The sequence below is a fragment of the Glycine max genome, chromosome 11 (assembly GCF_000004515.6).
Source record: "Glycine max cultivar Williams 82 chromosome 11, Glycine_max_v4.0, whole genome shotgun sequence".
Lineage (NCBI taxonomy): Eukaryota > Viridiplantae > Streptophyta > Magnoliopsida > Fabales > Fabaceae > Glycine > Glycine max.
Genome location: NC_038247.2, coordinates 25082108 through 25101419, shown reverse-complemented (window position 1 = coordinate 25101419; position 19312 = coordinate 25082108). Strand labels below are relative to the sequence as shown.

General features: G+C 34.7%; 1 protein-coding gene across 4 annotated transcripts in view; it reads right to left on the bottom strand.

Moving 5' to 3' along the window:
- LOC100790744 (E3 ubiquitin-protein ligase BRE1-like 1) overlaps positions 1-18898 on the bottom strand; it is a 34958-nt gene extending 16060 nt beyond the window's left edge. For 2 of the 4 annotated variants that reach the window (XR_416862.3, XM_006591149.3), the window contains exons 1-12: positions 18383-18894; positions 17059-17220; positions 16860-16944; positions 12656-12883; positions 12397-12558; positions 5174-5364; positions 5017-5100; positions 4778-4897; positions 4479-4665; positions 4226-4386; positions 4074-4145; positions 2978-3054 (exon numbers count right to left, since the gene is read on the bottom strand). Coding sequence is in view for 3 of the 4 variants with exons in the window: in XM_006591149.3 (XP_006591212.1) it covers positions 2978-3054; positions 4074-4145; positions 4226-4386; positions 4479-4665; positions 4778-4897; positions 5017-5100; positions 5174-5364; positions 12397-12558; positions 12656-12883; positions 16860-16944; positions 17059-17220; positions 18383-18499 (1646 nt within the window). In the remaining variant the exon portion in view is untranslated. Of the gene's footprint in view, positions 1-2977; positions 3055-4073; positions 4146-4225; positions 4387-4478; positions 4666-4777; positions 4898-5016; positions 5101-5173; positions 5365-12396; positions 12559-12655; positions 12884-16859; positions 16945-17058; positions 17221-17579; positions 18338-18382 lie in introns of those variants that run through there. The other 2 variants (XM_041006794.1, XM_014764104.3) reach the window with 2 other exon arrangements.
- Between the last annotated feature and the right edge of the window lie 414 nt (positions 18899-19312).

Genomic DNA, 19312 nt, shown 5'->3' with positions numbered 1-19312 from the left:
CTGTCCTAGTGTGTCTCATGTAAATACTGCCTCTAGTAGTGCTATTTCTTTTGCCACTTGGAATTCCAGATTAGGTCATCCTAATGTTACAAAAATTGTGTCCAAATTGTGTAATATACCCTTTATCAATAAAACAGGTTCTGAATTCTGTTCTCATTGCTGCATTGGCAAGTCTCATCGTCTTCCCTCTTCCCCTTCCCTTACTGAGTACTCTACTCCCTTTGAACTCATTTATACAGATTTGTGGGGCCCATCCCCTTTCTTATCCAGCACTGGTTACAGATATTATGTAACCTCTGTTGATGCTCACACTCGATTTACTTGGCTTTATTTGTTGAAAAGTAAATCTGAAACTCTTGATCTGTTTAAACAGTTTCATACTCTAGTTAAAACTCAATTCAATTTACCTGTTAAAGCTGTACAATCTGACTGGGGGAGAGTATAGGCCATTTACCAATTATCTTGCAGAACTTGGTGTGCAACATAGGTTGATCTGTCCACATACCCATCATCAGAATGGAGTGGTGGAAAGGAAGTGCAGAGACACATAGTTACTTCTGTTGCTTCTTGGTGTGCAACATAGGAGCAGACTGCTTTAACCATGATGTCTCAAGCTTCCATGTCTCTTGAGTATTGGTATAATGCTGTTACTTCTGCTGTGTATCTCATTAATCGCCTTCCATCATCATCTATTCATAAAGAGGTACCTTATCAGAAGTTATTCAAAAGACTTCAGATTAAAAGTTCTTAAAAGTGTTTGGCTGTGCTCGCTATCCTCCTCTAAGGCCCTAACCAGCACAAACTTCAGCCAAGGTCTCAAGAATGCCTTTTTCTGGGGTATTCCCTTTCTCACAAAGGTTACAAGTGCATGGCTGCAGATGGAAGAATGTATATCTCCAAGGATGTGCAATTTGATGAATTCAGTTTTTCTTTTCTTCGGCTGTTTGGTGACCCAGCCTTAGACTCTCCAGCTGCTGCACCTGCTTCTCCTCAGCAATCCTTGACTGTCTTGTCTGTTCCTTCTACAGCAGCAACTTCTGCCACACCAGTAGATCATACATCTGCTTCTCAATCTGGTTCTCAGGTAGTTGTTCACCAGTCACCACCAAATCCATCCTCAGTGGATGTTGGTCCTGCTTCTGATCTCCCAGATTCACATGAATCCTTAAACCAAGAGTCTTTATCCACTGTCGCTACTTCCTGTCAGACCAGAAAACACTCCTCCAATGTGCACTAGGGCCAAGGCTGGTATTGTTAAGCCCAGATTGCAGCCTAAAATTCTCTTAGCTCATACTGAACCTAAGTCTACAAAGTCTACTCTTTCTAATCCGACATGACTAGCAGCCATGAAAGCTGAATATGAGGCATTGATGAATAATGGAACTTGGTGTCTCACTGATCTGCCCCCTAACAGATCACTTGTGGGTTGCAAATGGGTCTTTCAGGTTAAAGAAAATCCTGATGGGTACTATCAGCAAATACAAAGCCAGACTTGTGGCCAAAGGCTTACACCAACAGTTTGGTTATGATTACAATGAGACCTTTTCTCCTGTAATCAAACCTGTCACAGTCAGAATTCTTCTCTCTCTTGCTGTTACTCACAAGTGATTGAAGTTTAGCATTGGCCACAGCTGAGGTTACATGGATTAAGTCCCTTCTGTCAGAACTGCAAATTCCTCGTCACTCTCCAGTCATTTTGTGACAATTTGAGCACTGTTGCTCTTGCTCAATATCCGGTTATGCACTCCCGTACTAAGCATATGGAACTGGATCTCTTCTTTGTCAGAGAAAAGGTTATGGACAAGTAGCTTCAAGTGATTCATGCCCCTGCCATTAATCAGAAAGCTGACATTCTGACCAAGGCTCTAACTCCTTCCAACTTTGCTACTTACAGATCCAAGCTCAGAGTGGCTGAGAAGTTTACTTCCAACCTCCTGAGCCCTCGATTTAGTCTGTTATTTTCATATGCTACTGTGTATAGGCTTAACTATGGTTTTCTGTACTTTCATAGTTAGTTAACTAACTGACTAGAGTCAGTTGACAGTTTCAACTGTAACTGTCTATATAAGGTGAGGTGTAACTGATTCTCATTTGGGTTGAATATCACAATCTTTCACCTCATTTCTGTTAGTGTTTTTCTCTCTTCTGAGATTCGTTTAAAAACCTACGTCGATTTCCGGGGCTTAACAGCTACTTACAAGCATTTCATGAAGAACTATGGTAAGATACTAAGATCGCAAAGCCACTCATAATTTTTCCTAAGGAATTTTGAAGCTGGGCACGCCTTTAGACACTACAATACTGTTAACTGTTTTACTACAGCTCCCATTCCAGCCATGCTAGAATTTTCACATCCATTATCCATAGAATGTAGCATCGCGCAGAGGTATTAGACCTCAATGTGTGATCATTTGCCTTCCTCACACCATCCCTGAGCTTGAAGGGTAGATGTTAGTGAATATGTATTGTCTGTATGGCTTAGAATATAAAAGGGTGTAATCACCCCTAGCTGTCATTGACAGCTGTCAGATGTAGTGACAGTTATAGTCCACTAGATTGGTGCAACTGTAACTGGGATCAGTCATCCCAATCTCTGTCTATAAAATGCATATTGTATCAGCTCAAATCAATACATAGAACTTTCATTTTCTATCTATAATTTGATTCACAAAATTCTCTCTGCCATAAGTTCTAACATATGTATTTAAAGTTTCACAATAATGGCCATCCCACTATCCCACTATAGCAGTTCCAAGGTCATCAAGTCAACACTGCTATTCAGGATAGATAAAAACTATGCTGCTAACATTTCTTCTCATGTCCAATAAAAATAATTTTTAACTTATTTCCACAATTCATTAGTTCCTAAGCATTTGTTGAAGGTTCCTTGCAATGTCAAAACCTAGTTAGAAAAAATATGAAAAGCAGAACGATACAGAATATCAACTGAATTCAAGATGATGATTGAAACTCGAACCTTGAATCAATGGACTCACGTCTAAACATTACCAATATCAACTTCAAGTCCCGCTCACTCTCCCTCAAATCTTGAACCTGAATCAAAAGCAAAGGAATGATTTTAACATGAACTGATGAAAGGAAATGGCGGAATAGAAAATCAACTCTATCTGCCTACATAATATGACTTTGAATGCATCATTAATTTCATAATGTATTCTTCTCAAGTCAGAACTGACAATTTAAGATATATATATCTTGCATAATCTATGTTGCATGGATACGGGTACGGTACCAGTCCCGGGAACAGATACGGGTACGGGATACTGGATTTTCCATGAATCTAGGGTACGGGTACGTTAATACAAATTCTTAAAAAAATAATAAAATATGTATATATTAACAATAGAATTTAATAGAAGTGTGACTACATTTTATAAATGATAAAAAAACACAAATAAGCATAATTTATAATATAAAACAAGATTAAATTCTTCAACATGACAAAAAAAGTATCTAATAATAAAAAACTGTAATAAGTAAATGTTCAAATAAAACTTATGAAACCTAAACATAACTATGATATCACACATGAACAGTTTCAATCTCATCATTTTTTTGTCCATAGTCAGTGAAAAAAATTGACTCCAAATCTGGTTCATCAAGAGAAAGAGTAGCAACTTCAAGAATTCCAGTCCCTTCAAGTGGATCCCATTCATCTCCACCAATATTCCACATTTGGCTCTCACCCTCTTTATAACTCTTACTCTTTCTTTATGAAAGGTTAATATTTTTAATTATTGAACTTGGGTACGGGCCCGATACGTACCTAAAAAGTACCCAATTTTTTTTAAAAAAAAATATTGGTACGTATCCGGTACTTATTTACAAGTAACCGTACCCAATACGTGTGGCATGATTTTAGGAGTACCCATGCTTCAGAGTGCATAATAATTCAAATTAATAATCCCTACATATTATCCAAGTAAATTGAAATGTCAATAATGCAAAGAATATCAAATAATGTTTTATGATACAACACATTGAATGACACAAGCTCAAATAAACCACACAAATGCAGCACAGCTGAAGTTTTTGAGTCAAATGCAACATACCACACCAAGCAGTCTCTTTATCTCAGCAAGTTGACCAGCAGACCTAACAGAAAATACATCACATTCTTTTACCTGTTATTTAAAAACAAACTTTTCAGGGCTTGTGAATTTATGCTACCAAATGTGCAGTTCATGTAAACAAATACACCAACCTTTCTGTCAAGAATACTAGAAACAGACTTCACATCTGCACGCAGTGAATGGATATCTGAAGCCGATTCTTTATATTTTCTTAGTTGGATTTGCATAGACCCCATTTCATCAGGAAATGAAGAAACCAGAGATTTAAATTCAGCAATAATTTGCTTCCTTCCTAAAGCCAAATCAAAAGGAATCACGAATAATAAAACCAAACAGTGAAGAGATAGCATGCTTTACAGAAAATGGTGGAGAAGGAATCCAAACCAGGCCCTCTTGCTTCCTCTTTCAGCTTATTTTCAATCACATATCTTTCCTCTATCTTTTTCTGTATCTCAAAGCGTAGATCAGCCACCCTAAAATCTGAAACTGCCACAGATCTTTGAAAAACATCTGCTAAATCATTTTTAATGTACCACTCCCTCTCCCTCCATGCAAGATTATCCTTCTCAACCTATGAATAAAAAAAAAATTGATTTGGAAGGAGGGGTTCATCATCAGAAATATATCCTAGCAAAAGAGACAACAATCAAAAGGTATAAATGAAACTACCGACCAGTTACAACCTGTAGTTTCTCATATAAGGCCTGATACTCCAGGACTTCTGCTTTCGACTTTTCTATCTGATCTCTAACCAATTGGAAAGCATGGGAAGAAGTAATACACTTCAAATTCTTCAAAGTGTTCTGATCCAATCATTAACATCAAACATTATAAAAGCAAAAAGAAAATACACATACATGCATTGTAGGAAAAAAATACTAGTTAAAATACTGGTGTACATAGTATTAAGGGAAAAAAATACCTGTAGATCACACAACTGCTGTAATATTCTTATTCTTTCCTCGTGAAGACTTTTCAGTTCCATTAATCGAGCTGAACCTTGGTCCTGAGAAACTCAACAATTAAGGTACAATATCCTATGAATCTTAAAACAAAATCAAAGAATCCAACAACAATACCAATAGCTCCTTCAAAGTAGATTCCATATCTTGCAAATCCTTTTGCTTGTCTTTGATCTTATCACTAGGAATGTGTGTACTTCCAACATTTAAGAGTGGGAGAACCCCTTTTGCAGCATCTCTCTCTGCCTTAAGAGTTGCAAGCTTGTGATTGCTTTCTTCTAACTCTTTGACAGTGCTTGCCAGTTCCCCTAAGTAAATCAATGAGTAAGACAAATATATTGCACATTACATGCCAACCATCAAAGAATAAAATAGATAACTAGTAGAAGCAGATATTTCTTTTCTCTTTTCCTATGTCCTTTTGAGACAGAGCAATGGAATATAAATGTTAAAAGTGAAAATTCTGTCTAAAACAACAAAATTATATACATCTCCATCAATTGCAACCAAATAAGGCAAAAATATGTATAAAAGAGTCTTGAAAGATGAAGAGAACAAACAGAAAAGTAAATCAACCTAACTATATAAGAACTGGACAGTTGAGAAAATACCAAAAGCAATATATTACACTACTAGTAAACCCATGGTAGTAAATATTGTATGAGTTGCGATACGAATCGTACTATACATTACGAGTCTCATGGTAGGCGATTCAAGCTGAAGGTTGAATCATTTTTGGGTATGAATCACAAGCAAATCGCTTGTATCACTCCAGAATGGCATGATTTGTGAATTGATTCTGAATTGCACAAGTCTGGAGCAGCCGCTGGCAAAGTGGGTCACGTATCAAAACTGGGTAAGGTTATGCGGGACCAGACTCTTTAAAACCCTAAAAAGACAGATCTTTTTAAAGAAAATAGCGAAAATGAGAAGAAATGAGCCAGTCTTTTCCCTCCCATTAGACCCACTGTGGCCCAATTGCAGTTTCCATGTTTTTAGCATCTCTCATTCTCCGTTCACTCTTTTATGGTTTCCTTCACATTTACAGTTCTGCTCTTCTTTATACCATCACTGTTAAGTTGTAACCAAATAGTAATTTGAATCATGCGGAATACATTCCCTCACCAGGTTATCCAACCTATTAGCAAAAGTCGGGTGTAATCCTCATCCAACAAAGCCAGACACAACCTGCTACATGGTCCATGGGCTAGGCAGTTAACCACAATATACCTCATATTTTGACAACCTTTCATGATTCCAAGATGATGATTCTAGGAAGACCAGGAAGAGCTTACAAAAAGAGGGGTTTGCAACTGAAAAGGGGGCTCAGCTTTCACCTAGGATACCCACACATGACTGAAGTTCTGTTTAGACCTATGTCAGGCTAGAGGAACTTGAGTGAGACAAAACTTCCAGAGAGCAATTCAATTTTACTAACACCGTCACATTCAATTCTATTAAACTATTTATGATAAATTTTTATTTACTTACAAATTCCTTGAAAATAAAATAAACATTTCATTTCATAAGAAATGAAATTTTTTTTTCAATTTCTGTCCTGAAATTCTACGGACAACTAGGAACGGCCGACTGGGGTCATGCTAAGATCTAGGTCAGGCTTGAGGAACTTAAGTGAAAGACAACTCTACCATTTCTCCAAAAAGCAAATCAATTCTATTAACACGGTCATATTTTATTTATTAACATTTTACCATGATTTGATTTACTTCCAAATTCCTTGAAAAGAAAAAAAATTCATTTCTTAAGGTGATGAAATATTTTTTTTTCAATTTGTCCTAAACTTCTATTTTTTTTTATAGAGATCTCTTTCAGATTATTTGTCTTCCTTAAACTAGGTTAATATACCCAACCCCTGTAATTGAGAAAAAAAAAAAACAATTCAAGTATTACCCAATCAGCATTCCAATCAGAAAAAATAAAAATTTTAAACTCTAAGAACATATTTGATTGCAGGTCCATTCCAAGCTCAAATGCAGAAGAATGCGAATAGAGAATTCCTAATTTCCTATGTTAATCAAGGAGAAGAAACAGATCTAAAATTACAATAAATGAATAAAATTTTAAATTCTGCAATTCTTTCAAACAAAAGGAGTGGCACTGGTTTCATTTTTGTGTAGTTCCTTAACTTACAATCACTCATTTATATTTATTTGTCCATCACATCCTAATTCCACGTAATGAAGATAGACACACTAAATTAAATAAAATGAGAAATCACTCCATATGGAACCAAACACTAGAATTGCAATGACTGTCTGATTCCCATTTTAATTTAGGGAGGAAAAAATAAGACATCAAATGTGCTATCAAAAATATGAATAGTTTAACCAGCAGAAAGAAAAGATAAGAATTTCAGTTAGCAAGCTACATATCCAATATGTTATAACCTCACTGAGAATTGACAAAGTCCAGCCCATTTGAATAACAAAAATCATCCAATTTAACCAGGTAATAGCAGTGCAAACACAAAATTACAGGTATTCTGCTATTTGATCATAATTCATATGGCTTGGCATATACCAAGGGAGTCTACCTCAATTGGTTGAGCAGGGTACATGAGTTGTTTTAAACCCCTTGGTATACCTGTCTTCGATTTCTATGGATCAAAACAAATGTGGCTTGCCTTATCTTTCTCAAAGTAGGGTCTAGTGTTGTTGGAATTTCAATGGATTTAGGGTCATCCTTATATCTTTATGCATATACAATACATCTTTTACATGATAAACATAATTGATCATTCAACTATTAAAATGTTGAAATGTTAACAGTCAAAATCAGATTATTCATCACGTATCCAAAGTTAAAAAGCATAAAGCAGAGTCATAGAAGCTTCTCCCTGTTAGTGACTGTTAGAATATAAGTTCGGGTTGTTGCGTACTAATATGTGAATAGAAAACTTTAGTTGTGGTTTCTGCTAATAGGGCTTCAGTTATAGGCCAACTGCAGCACTTCTATTTTCAGTTTTAAGTATCTTATTGTAATATCCCATTCATTGAATTCAGTATTGAACTCATTACTCAACTTTCTCTTTCTCTCAAATCAATTATTTTAACAGTGACAACATCAGACAAATAGGCTCACATCCATTAAACTAAAGAATGAAGGCAACAGCATTAGAGCTTCAAGAGAATGGAAGAGCATCAATTGGAACAAATTAATAAAGACCGGCAAGACCATCATCTTTCTATAGGGTCTATTGGAAAACACCCAATAGTTGTAGTCGTGGACGTAGGCACATACATTGTGTGCTGAACCACATTAAACACTTTGTCTTTTCTCTCTTCCCTTTATTCCTTTTTGTTATTGCTCTTCCCCAATAATTGGTATCAGAGCTTTCGGTTACTCCACGGGATTTTCTTAGTATAAAGGAATTAGTGGGAGTCTTCTCAGTTTAGAGGAGCCAGTGGGAGCAATGGCATTAGAAGAGGGGAAAGTCAAGATCGAGAAGTTCGATGGCAGAGATTTCAACTTTTGGAAGATGCAGATAGAGGATTATCTATATCAGAAGAAGTTGTATCAGCCCCTATCAGGGATTAAGCCAGACGACATGAAGCAAGAAGAATGGAACTTGCTAGATCGACAGGCTCTTGGCGTGATCAGATTGACATTAGCCAAGAACATCGCGTTCAACATCGTAAACGAGAAGACTACTGCAGGCTTAATGAAGGCATTATCAGATATGTACGAGAAGCCGTCGGCAGCCAACAAAGTATACTTGATGCGCCGGTTGTTCAACCTCAAGATGGGTCGTATCTCTATCACTTCATATTAATGAATTTAATACTATTCTTTCCCAGTTGGAATCAGTTCAGATTAAATTTGAGAATGAGGTGAAGGCATTGATTCTATTGTCATCACTACCGGATAGTTGAGTTGCAACTGTTACTGCAGTTAGTAATTCTACAAGGGAGAACATATTAAAGCTTAGTGACATCCGTGACTTGATCTTAAGCGAAGATGTTCGCAAGAGAGATTCAGGAGAATCTTCCAGTCATGTTTCCAATTTAGCATTGAATACTGAAGGCAGGGGAAGGACTACTCAGAGGGGTCAAAATGGTCGAGGCAGATCAAAGTCAAGAGGGAAAAGGTCAAAGAAAATTTCACAGTGACATTACTTGCTGGAATTGTGACAAGAGAGGTCACTTTAGCAATCAGTGCAAGGCACCAAAGAAGAACAAGTCGCACAAAAACAAGAAGCGCGATGATGATGAATCCACAAATACAGCAACTAATGAACTTGATGATGCATTAACTTGCAGTTTGGATAGTCCTGTTAACTCATGGATCATGGACTCAGGTGCGTCGTTTCACACCACTCCCTGTAAAGATTTGTTGTCTAACTATACTTCTGGAAGATTTGGGAAAGTTTACCTTGCAGATGGAAAATCTCTGGACATTGTCGGAAGAGGTGATATTGACATCAAGACCTCCAGTGGATCCCTATGGACATTGCACAATGTCAGACATATTCCTGCCTTAAAGAGAAATTTAATATCTATAAGGCAGTTGGATGATGAGGGGCATCACACCACTTTTGGAGATGGAGCTTGGAAGGTAACAAAAGGCAATCTCGTTATGGCTCGTGGAAAGAAGCGAGGATCTCTTTACATGATTGTAGATGAGGATATGGTAACAATTACTAAGGCTGTCAATAATTCAACCATGTGGCATCAAAGACTTGGACACATGAGTGAAAAGGGAATGAAGCTTATGACAGCAAAGGGTAAGCTACCAAGCTTGAAGCATGTTGATGTTGGTGTTTGTGAACATTGTATCCTTGAAAAGCAGAAAAAGGTCAACTTCTCAAGGGCAGGGAAGACTCCTAAAGTTGAAAAGCTAGAATTGATGCACACAGATGTTTGGGGGTCAGCCCCAATGAAATCTGTTGGAAACTCACGCTATTATGTCACCTTTATCGACGACTCTACCAGAAAGGTATGGGTTTATTTTCTTAAAAATAAATCTGATGTGTTTTTTGTGTTTAAAAGATGGAAAAGAGAAGTTGAAAATCAGACAGATCTAAAGGTTAAAAATCTGAAATCTGACAATGACGGGGAGTATGATAATCAGGAGTTTAAAGACTTCTGTTCAGAACATGGGATCAGAATGATCAAGACAATACCAAAAACACCTGAGCAAAACAGTGTTGCAGAAAGGATGAATAGAACCTTGAACGAGAGAGCAAGGTGTATGTGGATCCAATCTGGCTTGCCTAAAGCATTTTGGACAGAAGCAATAAACACAGCAGCATATCTCATCAATAGAGGACTATTAGTTCCTTTGAATTATCAGTTGCCCGAAGAAGTATGGTCTGGAAAGGAGGTAAAACTTTCACATTTAAGAAGTTTTTGTTGTGTTTCATATATACTGATAAACTCTAATAGTAAAGATAAATTGGATCCAAAGGCGAGGAAGTGTTATTTTATTGGTTATGGATCTGACATGTATTGCTACAGGTTTTGGGATGACCAAACCAAGAAAGTTATCAGAAGCAAGAATGTTACTTTTAATGAGAATTTATTTTATAAAGACGAATTCTCTGCAGAATCTACATGTGCAGGTAAACTGTCAAAAACTTTTGAGAAAGCAACACTTGAAGAAATTTCAAAAAGTGATGTAGCCAACAGAAACCAGAGTACAGGCATAGAGGTTGAGTCAGAACCAGAACCATCAACTCCTCCAAGAAAATCTAGTAGAATTTCAGTACCACCAGATAGGTATTCCTCTTTATTGCATTATTTGTTGTTAACTGATGCTGGTGAGCCAGAATGTTTCAGTGAGGCTACGCAGGGGAATGACTCTATTGAGTGGGAGCTAGCAATGAAAGATGAGATGACATCCCTTCAGAAGAATAAGACGTTGTCCTTAACTAAATTGCCAGAAGGAAAGAAAGCGTTACAGAATAGGTGGGTCTATAGGCTAAAGGAAGAATCTGACGATAGAAGAAGGTACAAGGCGAGACTTGTGGTGAAAGGGTTTCAGCAGAAACAAGGAATTGATTTCACAGAGATTTTCTCTCCAATTGTAAAGATGACTACCATCAAAGTTATTCAGAGTATTGTAGTTGCAGAGAATCCAGCAGATATGTTGACTAAAGCTGTTACAACTGACAAGCTGAGGTTTTGCATTGTCTCAGTTGGCCTTCAAGGATAATTGAAGATGAAGGCGCTACACTAGGTAAAGAGTCGATGAACTTATTGCTTACAAGGAACTGCTAGAGTGTGGAACTTAGACCCCAAGTGAGAGAATTGTTAAAGTTTTGTGGTCTTAGTCCCACATCGCTTGGATTGTTAGAGTTTTGTAGTCTTAGTCCCACATCGCTTGGTTTGTAAAAACTTGTGTCTCATTAGTGTTATATATAGAGACACCTTGTAAGCGCTTTTATGTACACAAGAAATAAAAGTTCTCCTAGTTGTAGCCGTGGACATAGGCACATACATTGTGTGCTGAACCACGTTAAACACTTTGCCTTTTCTCTCTTCCCTTTATTCCTTTTTGTTATTGCTCTACCCCAATAATATGTCCTCCAAAAACCAGAGAGCACAAAAGCCAAAATGAAGAACACAGAAATAGAGGCCAAAGACAACATATTCAGAACACAAGTATATGGACCAAAGACCAGAACACAAAGCAGAGGAACAGAGAATAGAGACCAAAGCAGTCGGCAACTCACCAAGGACCAAAGTCCATAAGTCCACAAACAATGGGGACAGAACAGGGAATGAGAAGGATGGAGAATGTGAAGATGCAGAGAAATGCACACAAGCATGGGAATAAGAGGCCACAAGAAATTAAAGGAAAATAGGTCAAGATAAGTGGGTTTGCTTTAGAGAAGTGGGTCGCAAAACCCAACCTGCTATGCAGGTAAAACACATAGATCCCATGATCCTGCAATCTTACTCGATATACCACTTGATCCCACCAAATACTGATTCCAGTTCTGATGCAGCACAGGAGGCTTTCCAAAATGCATAAGATATTGCGATTTTCCTATCGTACACGTGATTTAGAGAAGCACTGATTTCCATTATTAAAGACAGGAAGACAGACACATTATTGAGAGCTTAAAGCTTTTTTACATGTGTCATTTTTATTTTTTCTATTTCAAACAATAGCAGATCATTGACATTGATTTTTTCTTCCTTTCTGCCAATTAAATAATTGGAAATGTGGACTTTACAGGCATCGAAATTTCTCCATACTTTACAAGCATCGAAATTTCTATATGATTTTAACACAAAATTTCATGGTTGAAACAAGTAACGTCAAGATTTCATAGTTCACAGTAGGGATTAAATGACACAGTAGAGACAATTTACCTTTTAATCTTTCAAGGTCAGCTTTATTTTTGGCATTAAGATCTCTCTGAATTTGGAACTCACTTGCTAAAGACTTGTGCTTTGAATGAAGTTCACTGAATTCCAATCTCAAGTTTTTAACTATCACCTCAAGATCAGAGGACAATTTCTGCCTACACAAATCTATAAACAAGCAGTGTAACCAATAAAGCAGAGAGGCTGCTCAGAAAGAATAAGCCCAAAATTCAACAATCATATACAACAAGCACTCATATCTTACCACCTCCAGGAAGCTTTTTCAAAAATGCAGTATGCAATCCATCCATCAGAACCCAAAGGTTATTAACAGCTGTCACCATATTTTTTAAAATGCTTTTAGCTTTTTCAGTAGTAATTTCTCTATGCTCTTCCATCTGATTTGCAAAATTATATGTGGACGCACATTCAGTTGCATCAGTTTGCATTAGTCGGCTAAGAAACACATCCTGAACAGTAGATGGACTGCCATCTGGCAAATAGATCAAAGGATCCTCATTAGATATACATTTTTCCAAGGTTCAGACTTATAAAGCTTCTGGCATAATATAAAAAAAAAAAAAAAACAAGTAATTCAAAGAGAGATTTTGCGATCCCCAGAAACACAGGTAGCACCAACACTCATACACTGAAAATAATTCAAACTTCAAGGGAGTCTTGAAAAATAGACACATTATTGCACGTTTAAGAGACAAATAAATAAAATAACAGAAGTGTCCAAACATCTTTCCAGGCCATTAGTTCCAAGTAAGTATCCCAAACAGATTAAGAAAATATGGCCAATATGGGGCATATTAAAATTTAAAATAAGAAACAAATATCCAACACTTTCAATTACATATGTTGTTTAAAATAAGACAATATATGAATAGAAAACTTCAAAACTTTCTCTATATATCATCTCTTTAACTCAACTTAGTGCAATTTTTATTTACCTAATTCCAAAATAAGTAAACAAGAAGTGGTAACAGCCAATGGGATTCTCCCTTCAAAATAAAATATTTCCAGCAAGTTTATCACTTTATCTTCACAGCTTAATTTATAATATACAGACATGGCAACCAACAATAATGTAATGCCACGGATGAAATACAGTTACCAGTAAGCCTATTGATTACGAACACTATTGAATTTAAAGTTTGCCAAAAATACTGTCACTGTAAGAGAATAAATGGCAACAAAGTGATGGATGATGCAGCTTTCCTACTCTGGACATGGCTTAGAAGTTTGGAGAAGGATTTTGCAACTAATTATAATCATTGGTCTAGTAATCTTAGAACAGGGTTTGTTTATTAGCTGAGGTTAGCAACATAGACTAACAGTAGAAATTACACTCATCTTTGTATCCAGATATTGGTTCCTATCAAGACTACATTAAGTCTGATAATTGGAACCAAATGTATGGTCTTTCCTAAATTTGTAACCTTTGTACCTCTGGTACTCAGATTTATATATATATTTATCTTTACTGATCAAAAAAAAAAGGTTACCTATTATAAAATTCAGAATACTCGAGTAAATTGATCTATAGTCATTTTAGAATACACAGAAATTTTATAATTTCAACAACCCTAGAAAGTTGGAAATATTTCAATGGCAAACAATTATACTCAAGTAAATTGATCTACTATTGCATTTTAGAATATGGAAAAAGTTTATAATTTCAGCAACCCTACAAAGTTGTAAATATTCCAATGGCAAATAATTAATCTTAGATAGATTCTAATACTATCTTCAAATTTGGGTTTGGGCCTAACTCAACTCAACAAACCGGCTTATGAGGTGAGTTGTGCCCCCACTTATATTTACCACTTTGGCATCATCACTAATCGATGTGGAATCTCCAACACACACACCTCATATCAGGGACTAGACATCTTAAGCATGAAGTTTACAGGACTAGACATCTATGGGTGGTCTAATAAACCCCTAAACAATACAATTTTGGGTATAGGCTCTAACTCAATACTCAACCACAAAAGTTATTTCATGTAAGAGTTGCCCCCCCACTTGTACATTCTATTTTGGCCCTATCTCTAGTCAATGTAGGAGTAGGACTTGGATTTTTCCCAATACACTTCATGCTCAGTACTATTAGGCTTGGAGCATGAATAATATGATAGGTTGCCCAATACCAGAATTGGAACAACAAATGAATAATTCAAATATTTTCATGGACAAAAAAAACAAACAAAAATGAATATGAATTTATTCCATAAAAGGTCATGGTTTAGAGACCAAACATATATGATATATCTATACCATTTTTTTAATTTACAAATTTGTAATTTTACGTCAAGGTAAAAGAAATCAAATTGAAGAAAACTTAATTTTTTTTATATTGTTACATCTTTATCACATAATCTAAAATGAGATTACTTGTTCAACTTTTCACCAAATCTGAAAAGAAAGTTTTTTTTCTAGACTTTTATTATTTTTTTATCGTATATGAACACAAATATTACATTTAAATATTTTAAACAACAGAAATTATTAATTATCAATAATGTTAAAAGTGAACAAAGTTTTCTTTACACATTTTATGTTTCTATTTTATCACCAAATTTGAAAAGAAGTATTTTTTTTTCCAATTTTCTATCTTTATTCTTTTATCACAATCTTACAAAATTTGCAATCAATACAAGATTAAAAAATCATTTATTATTTTTCAGAATTTTATTTATTTTAATCGTGTTTAAATAATTTTAAAAACAAAATAAGCTCAAAAAGATATACAACAATTAAAACAATAACAGTAAAGAAGGTGCATGAACTGCGGCAGCACAGTACCACAATAAAGGACCTCCAAAATTAGACTTTGTAAAGTGTATGCGGTGTGAGTGTGTTTAGCATTCCTATTCTAAAAAATAAGAACTCAGTCCTCCAAAAAATATTGAATAGATATTTTCTTTCCTAATAAGCCCTTCTAAATTTATAGGATGATACTAAGTAGCAAGTACCATTCTAGAAACTTGAATATTGCTATAAAAAATGTGCATTCAAATTATATATTGAATATATACATGGAAGAAAAATAGTTAAGCTTTTATTTTATTTTCCTAACCTAATTAAGAGCAATTATTTCATTTACATCAAGTAGATCCTACACTAAATTGTACCCATTCTCACACACCAAAGTACAAATTGCTTTCAATGTCATTTTATTCTAATTTCTATTACCAATCCAGAAATCAGAATAGGATTCACATTCCAGTTTATTAATTCCTAATCTTAATCAATTGAATTACATTACATCTTGTCGGAGTACAAGTTGTAAATGTAATAGTATCTTGTATCTTTAATAGTTGTAAGGTGTCAGACTCTATTATGCTGAGATGGCATGGCAGTTTAGTGATTTGCCTAGTTAGGTTTCTAACTAATGGGTCTAGACATATATATATATATATATATATATATAGGAGTTCACTGTACTTGTAGCCAATTCAATTCATTTTAATAAAATTTAAGTTTCATCATTAGAATTTATCTCTCCCTCTTTAAACTTATACACATCTATGAATAGACTCATCCAAATTCATCCAAAGACGGTGCTAGAGCTCTAGTCCTAAAATGCTAAGAGAAAAGTTTTGGCTGAAATTTGAAGCAAAGAAAGTAATCCAAACAAACACAAGAGCTTTAAAAGCTCTTGCAAGAATGATAAATCACACGGCTTTCATTGATACATGAACAAAAGAAACTGTGAACACAACTAGAGATCATTAAGTGGTTGGTTTTTCTGGAAAGTTAGCATACAATTGATTACTCTGATTGATTTTTATGCTTAACCCAAAAGTAATGCATGCATGAGATGCATGTTGCCAATTTAAAAGAAAAACTCCAAAATTTTAGTTTACCTTTTTTAATGCCTTCTGATTTAATTCACATCAATGAAGCACGTAAAATATTACTTTTAGATCACACTTATGAAGGAGCAAACTTAAACCGCAAAAGAGAATTATATAATTAATGTTTGTAGCTACATCCAACACAAAGTAATGTTTTCTCTAAAATGGTTTGGTCTTTCATTAATCAGTTCATTTATGCCTCCTGACTTCAATTCACATCAATGTGGCAAGTAAAATATTACTTTTAGGTCACACTTATGAAGGAGCAAAATTATAAACCCCAAAAGCGAAGTATAAAATTAATGTTTACAGAAAGTAATGTTTTCTGCAAAATGATTTGGTCTTTCGTTAATCCGTTCATTTAAAATTTATAGAATATACATAGAACCAACTTGCTAGCAGTTAATGTTCATCAAATTATATAAACTGAAACCTTTGAACAAAGTTTTCAATCCTTTCCACCATAAAGAAAAATTATGGAACAGATGTTATTTGAACAAAAAATATATATTAGTGTCAATGCATGCAATAAAAAGAAGAATTAAATCAGTCTTGTAACAAGACAAAAAAAAAAAATCAATCGCAATATGCAAATGATCTCACCTTCCATGATTGATGCAAATCTAGAATTTATTTTTCTGCTTGACTCTCTCGTACGTTCAGAACACAACTCCAGATCATCAACCAGCTAAGCACAAGATGGACAATACCCAGATGTCATTGTGATACAAATCATTGAAAAATAATTAATCAAGTATATAACAGTAATAGTATAAGCAAAAATGAAATGGGAGCCAATTACCTGCTCCCAAGACTTCTTGACCACTGCTAAAGTGGAATCATATGACTTTTGACTCTCCTTCAGAAGAGAAAACCTATTCTCAAGACCTGCATACTCTAACTTCTGAGTTTCTAATTTTTGTGTAAGCTTTTGATTTTGATACTGAAGTACAACAATATCAAGCTGCAACATAAGAAGAGAAAGCATAAGTTCAAATATAAACAGTGACACTGCTTATTAGTTCAGTTTTTCCTATGTAGTGGATCAGTAATAAGTAAATCAGTAAATGAAATGCATATGCTGTACAAGATACATTACTGATATTGTTGTTATTTTAAAGTCCCATGATGTAAAATAGGGTAATAACGTTTATTCAGGATCATTGTATAAGCATTAGTTTTAGAAGAAATGGAACTAAATCAGCATTTTCCTACATACACATAAATTTATCTTTCTTAATTACTCAGCAGTGTGCATTGCTAATCAAGGAATCAAATGAATTTAGTAAAAGAATTTGCAGTTTAGACCAGTAAAAGTACTACCTCACAGAGTAAGAGTAACAGATCAATCTTCACTTCCCATACAACAATATCATTTTCATCCTCAACTCAAAGTTAGTAAGGGGATTGCTAGGAGCAAAGGGAAATGCAACCATAAAAAATAAATATTATATCCAAAGCAACCCAAAGCCATAAATATATATTGAAATTGATTAGAGCAACACAATAGCATATGTTATAACCATTGATTTGTGAGTGCATTATTGGATAAAACTCCAAGAATTTGCTTTTTTATTGCAAATCTAGTGAGTAGTGAGTGCAATAATGGTTATACTACTAATCAAAAAACAATCAAGCATAAAAGAAAGTTAAAAAAGCGTTGCATAGAGTTATAACCATTAATGCACTAACTAACAAACTAAAATATCATCCATTATAGGAATTACACAAAATAGTAGAAGAACCTATTGATATATGTCTAATACACGAATTACATAGGGCATTTGCTTAAAACCAGGTTCAGATCAACAGAAATGTCAGACAGCATTGCTCTGTGGTTAAATCAGAGGTTCAGACCAAATCAAATCAAGCTTTACTTTCGGTAGAAACATATGCATCTTACATAATTTTCAGTCAAAACATTAAACCAAGTTGAACTAGTTTTCTAAATAAAGTAGGCTAAAAACCGTATAGTTCATCACAAGGGACAAAAACTAACCCCCAGAAAAACAGGAAACCAGTCACATGCTTCGTATTAGAAATTAGATATTTGAAACATAAGCTTCAGATATTAAGGAAAAAGTTAACTAAATAAATCATGAAGAAAAAAAAACAAAAACAGGCACCTTTTTGTCTTCTGAAACGGGCAAGAAGGGTAGCTTCTTGGCAGTAGCAGCTGCAGGTGTAGGGGACAAGGAGCTAAAATGACGTCGTTTTCTGTCTGAATCATTCATACTCCCCATTGAAACCACACACACAAAACACAAACCCTAGAAAGCACCCACTTCACTCACATCACAAAATTTCAAATTCATTTGTGGAAAAACCATCATCCACAAGATGCCCCAAACCCAATCACAAACTCCAATTTCAAAACGAACCGAATTTAACTCATCCCTCAAAACCCTAATTCAAACCCAAAAGTAGAACACAAAACATGAAAAAACAAAAAAGGAAAAAAAATATCTTTTTCTATGTGTCTATCTATCTACTTCGAGAACTTATCGAGAGGAATAAAACCTAGGGTTTTCCAATCTCTGTGAGTGTTGCGCTTTCTCTCTCTCTCTCAGTTCTGTGCATAGTTGTTTTCTCTCTTTCTCTGTTAAGTGAAAACCGAAGAGGGAGAGAGAACTTCATTTGTATTTTTCTTCAACGAAATGGTTATAACGTAATATGGGAAAGGTTATGAGGATATTTTCGTAGTTTAAGACTCCACGCCGTTTGTAACGCATGATGTATCCGTTCCATGAGTTGGGATATATTATTCCAGAGGATTAATTATTTAATATTATTATTATAAAAAATTATAAATATTTACGATAATACTATTAATTATATAATATAAATGTATTTTAAAAAATAAGTTTCTAAATTGTGAAAAAAAAATAGCATATATTTATATTAATGACAAGAAACAGAAAAAAGATACATATATTAATTAAAATTTATAATTATAAATATTTGTACCAATGTTTATAATTATAAATATATTAAATAACTTTTAAAATCTTAAAAAGCAATAACATATATATGATAACACAAAACAGAAAGAACAT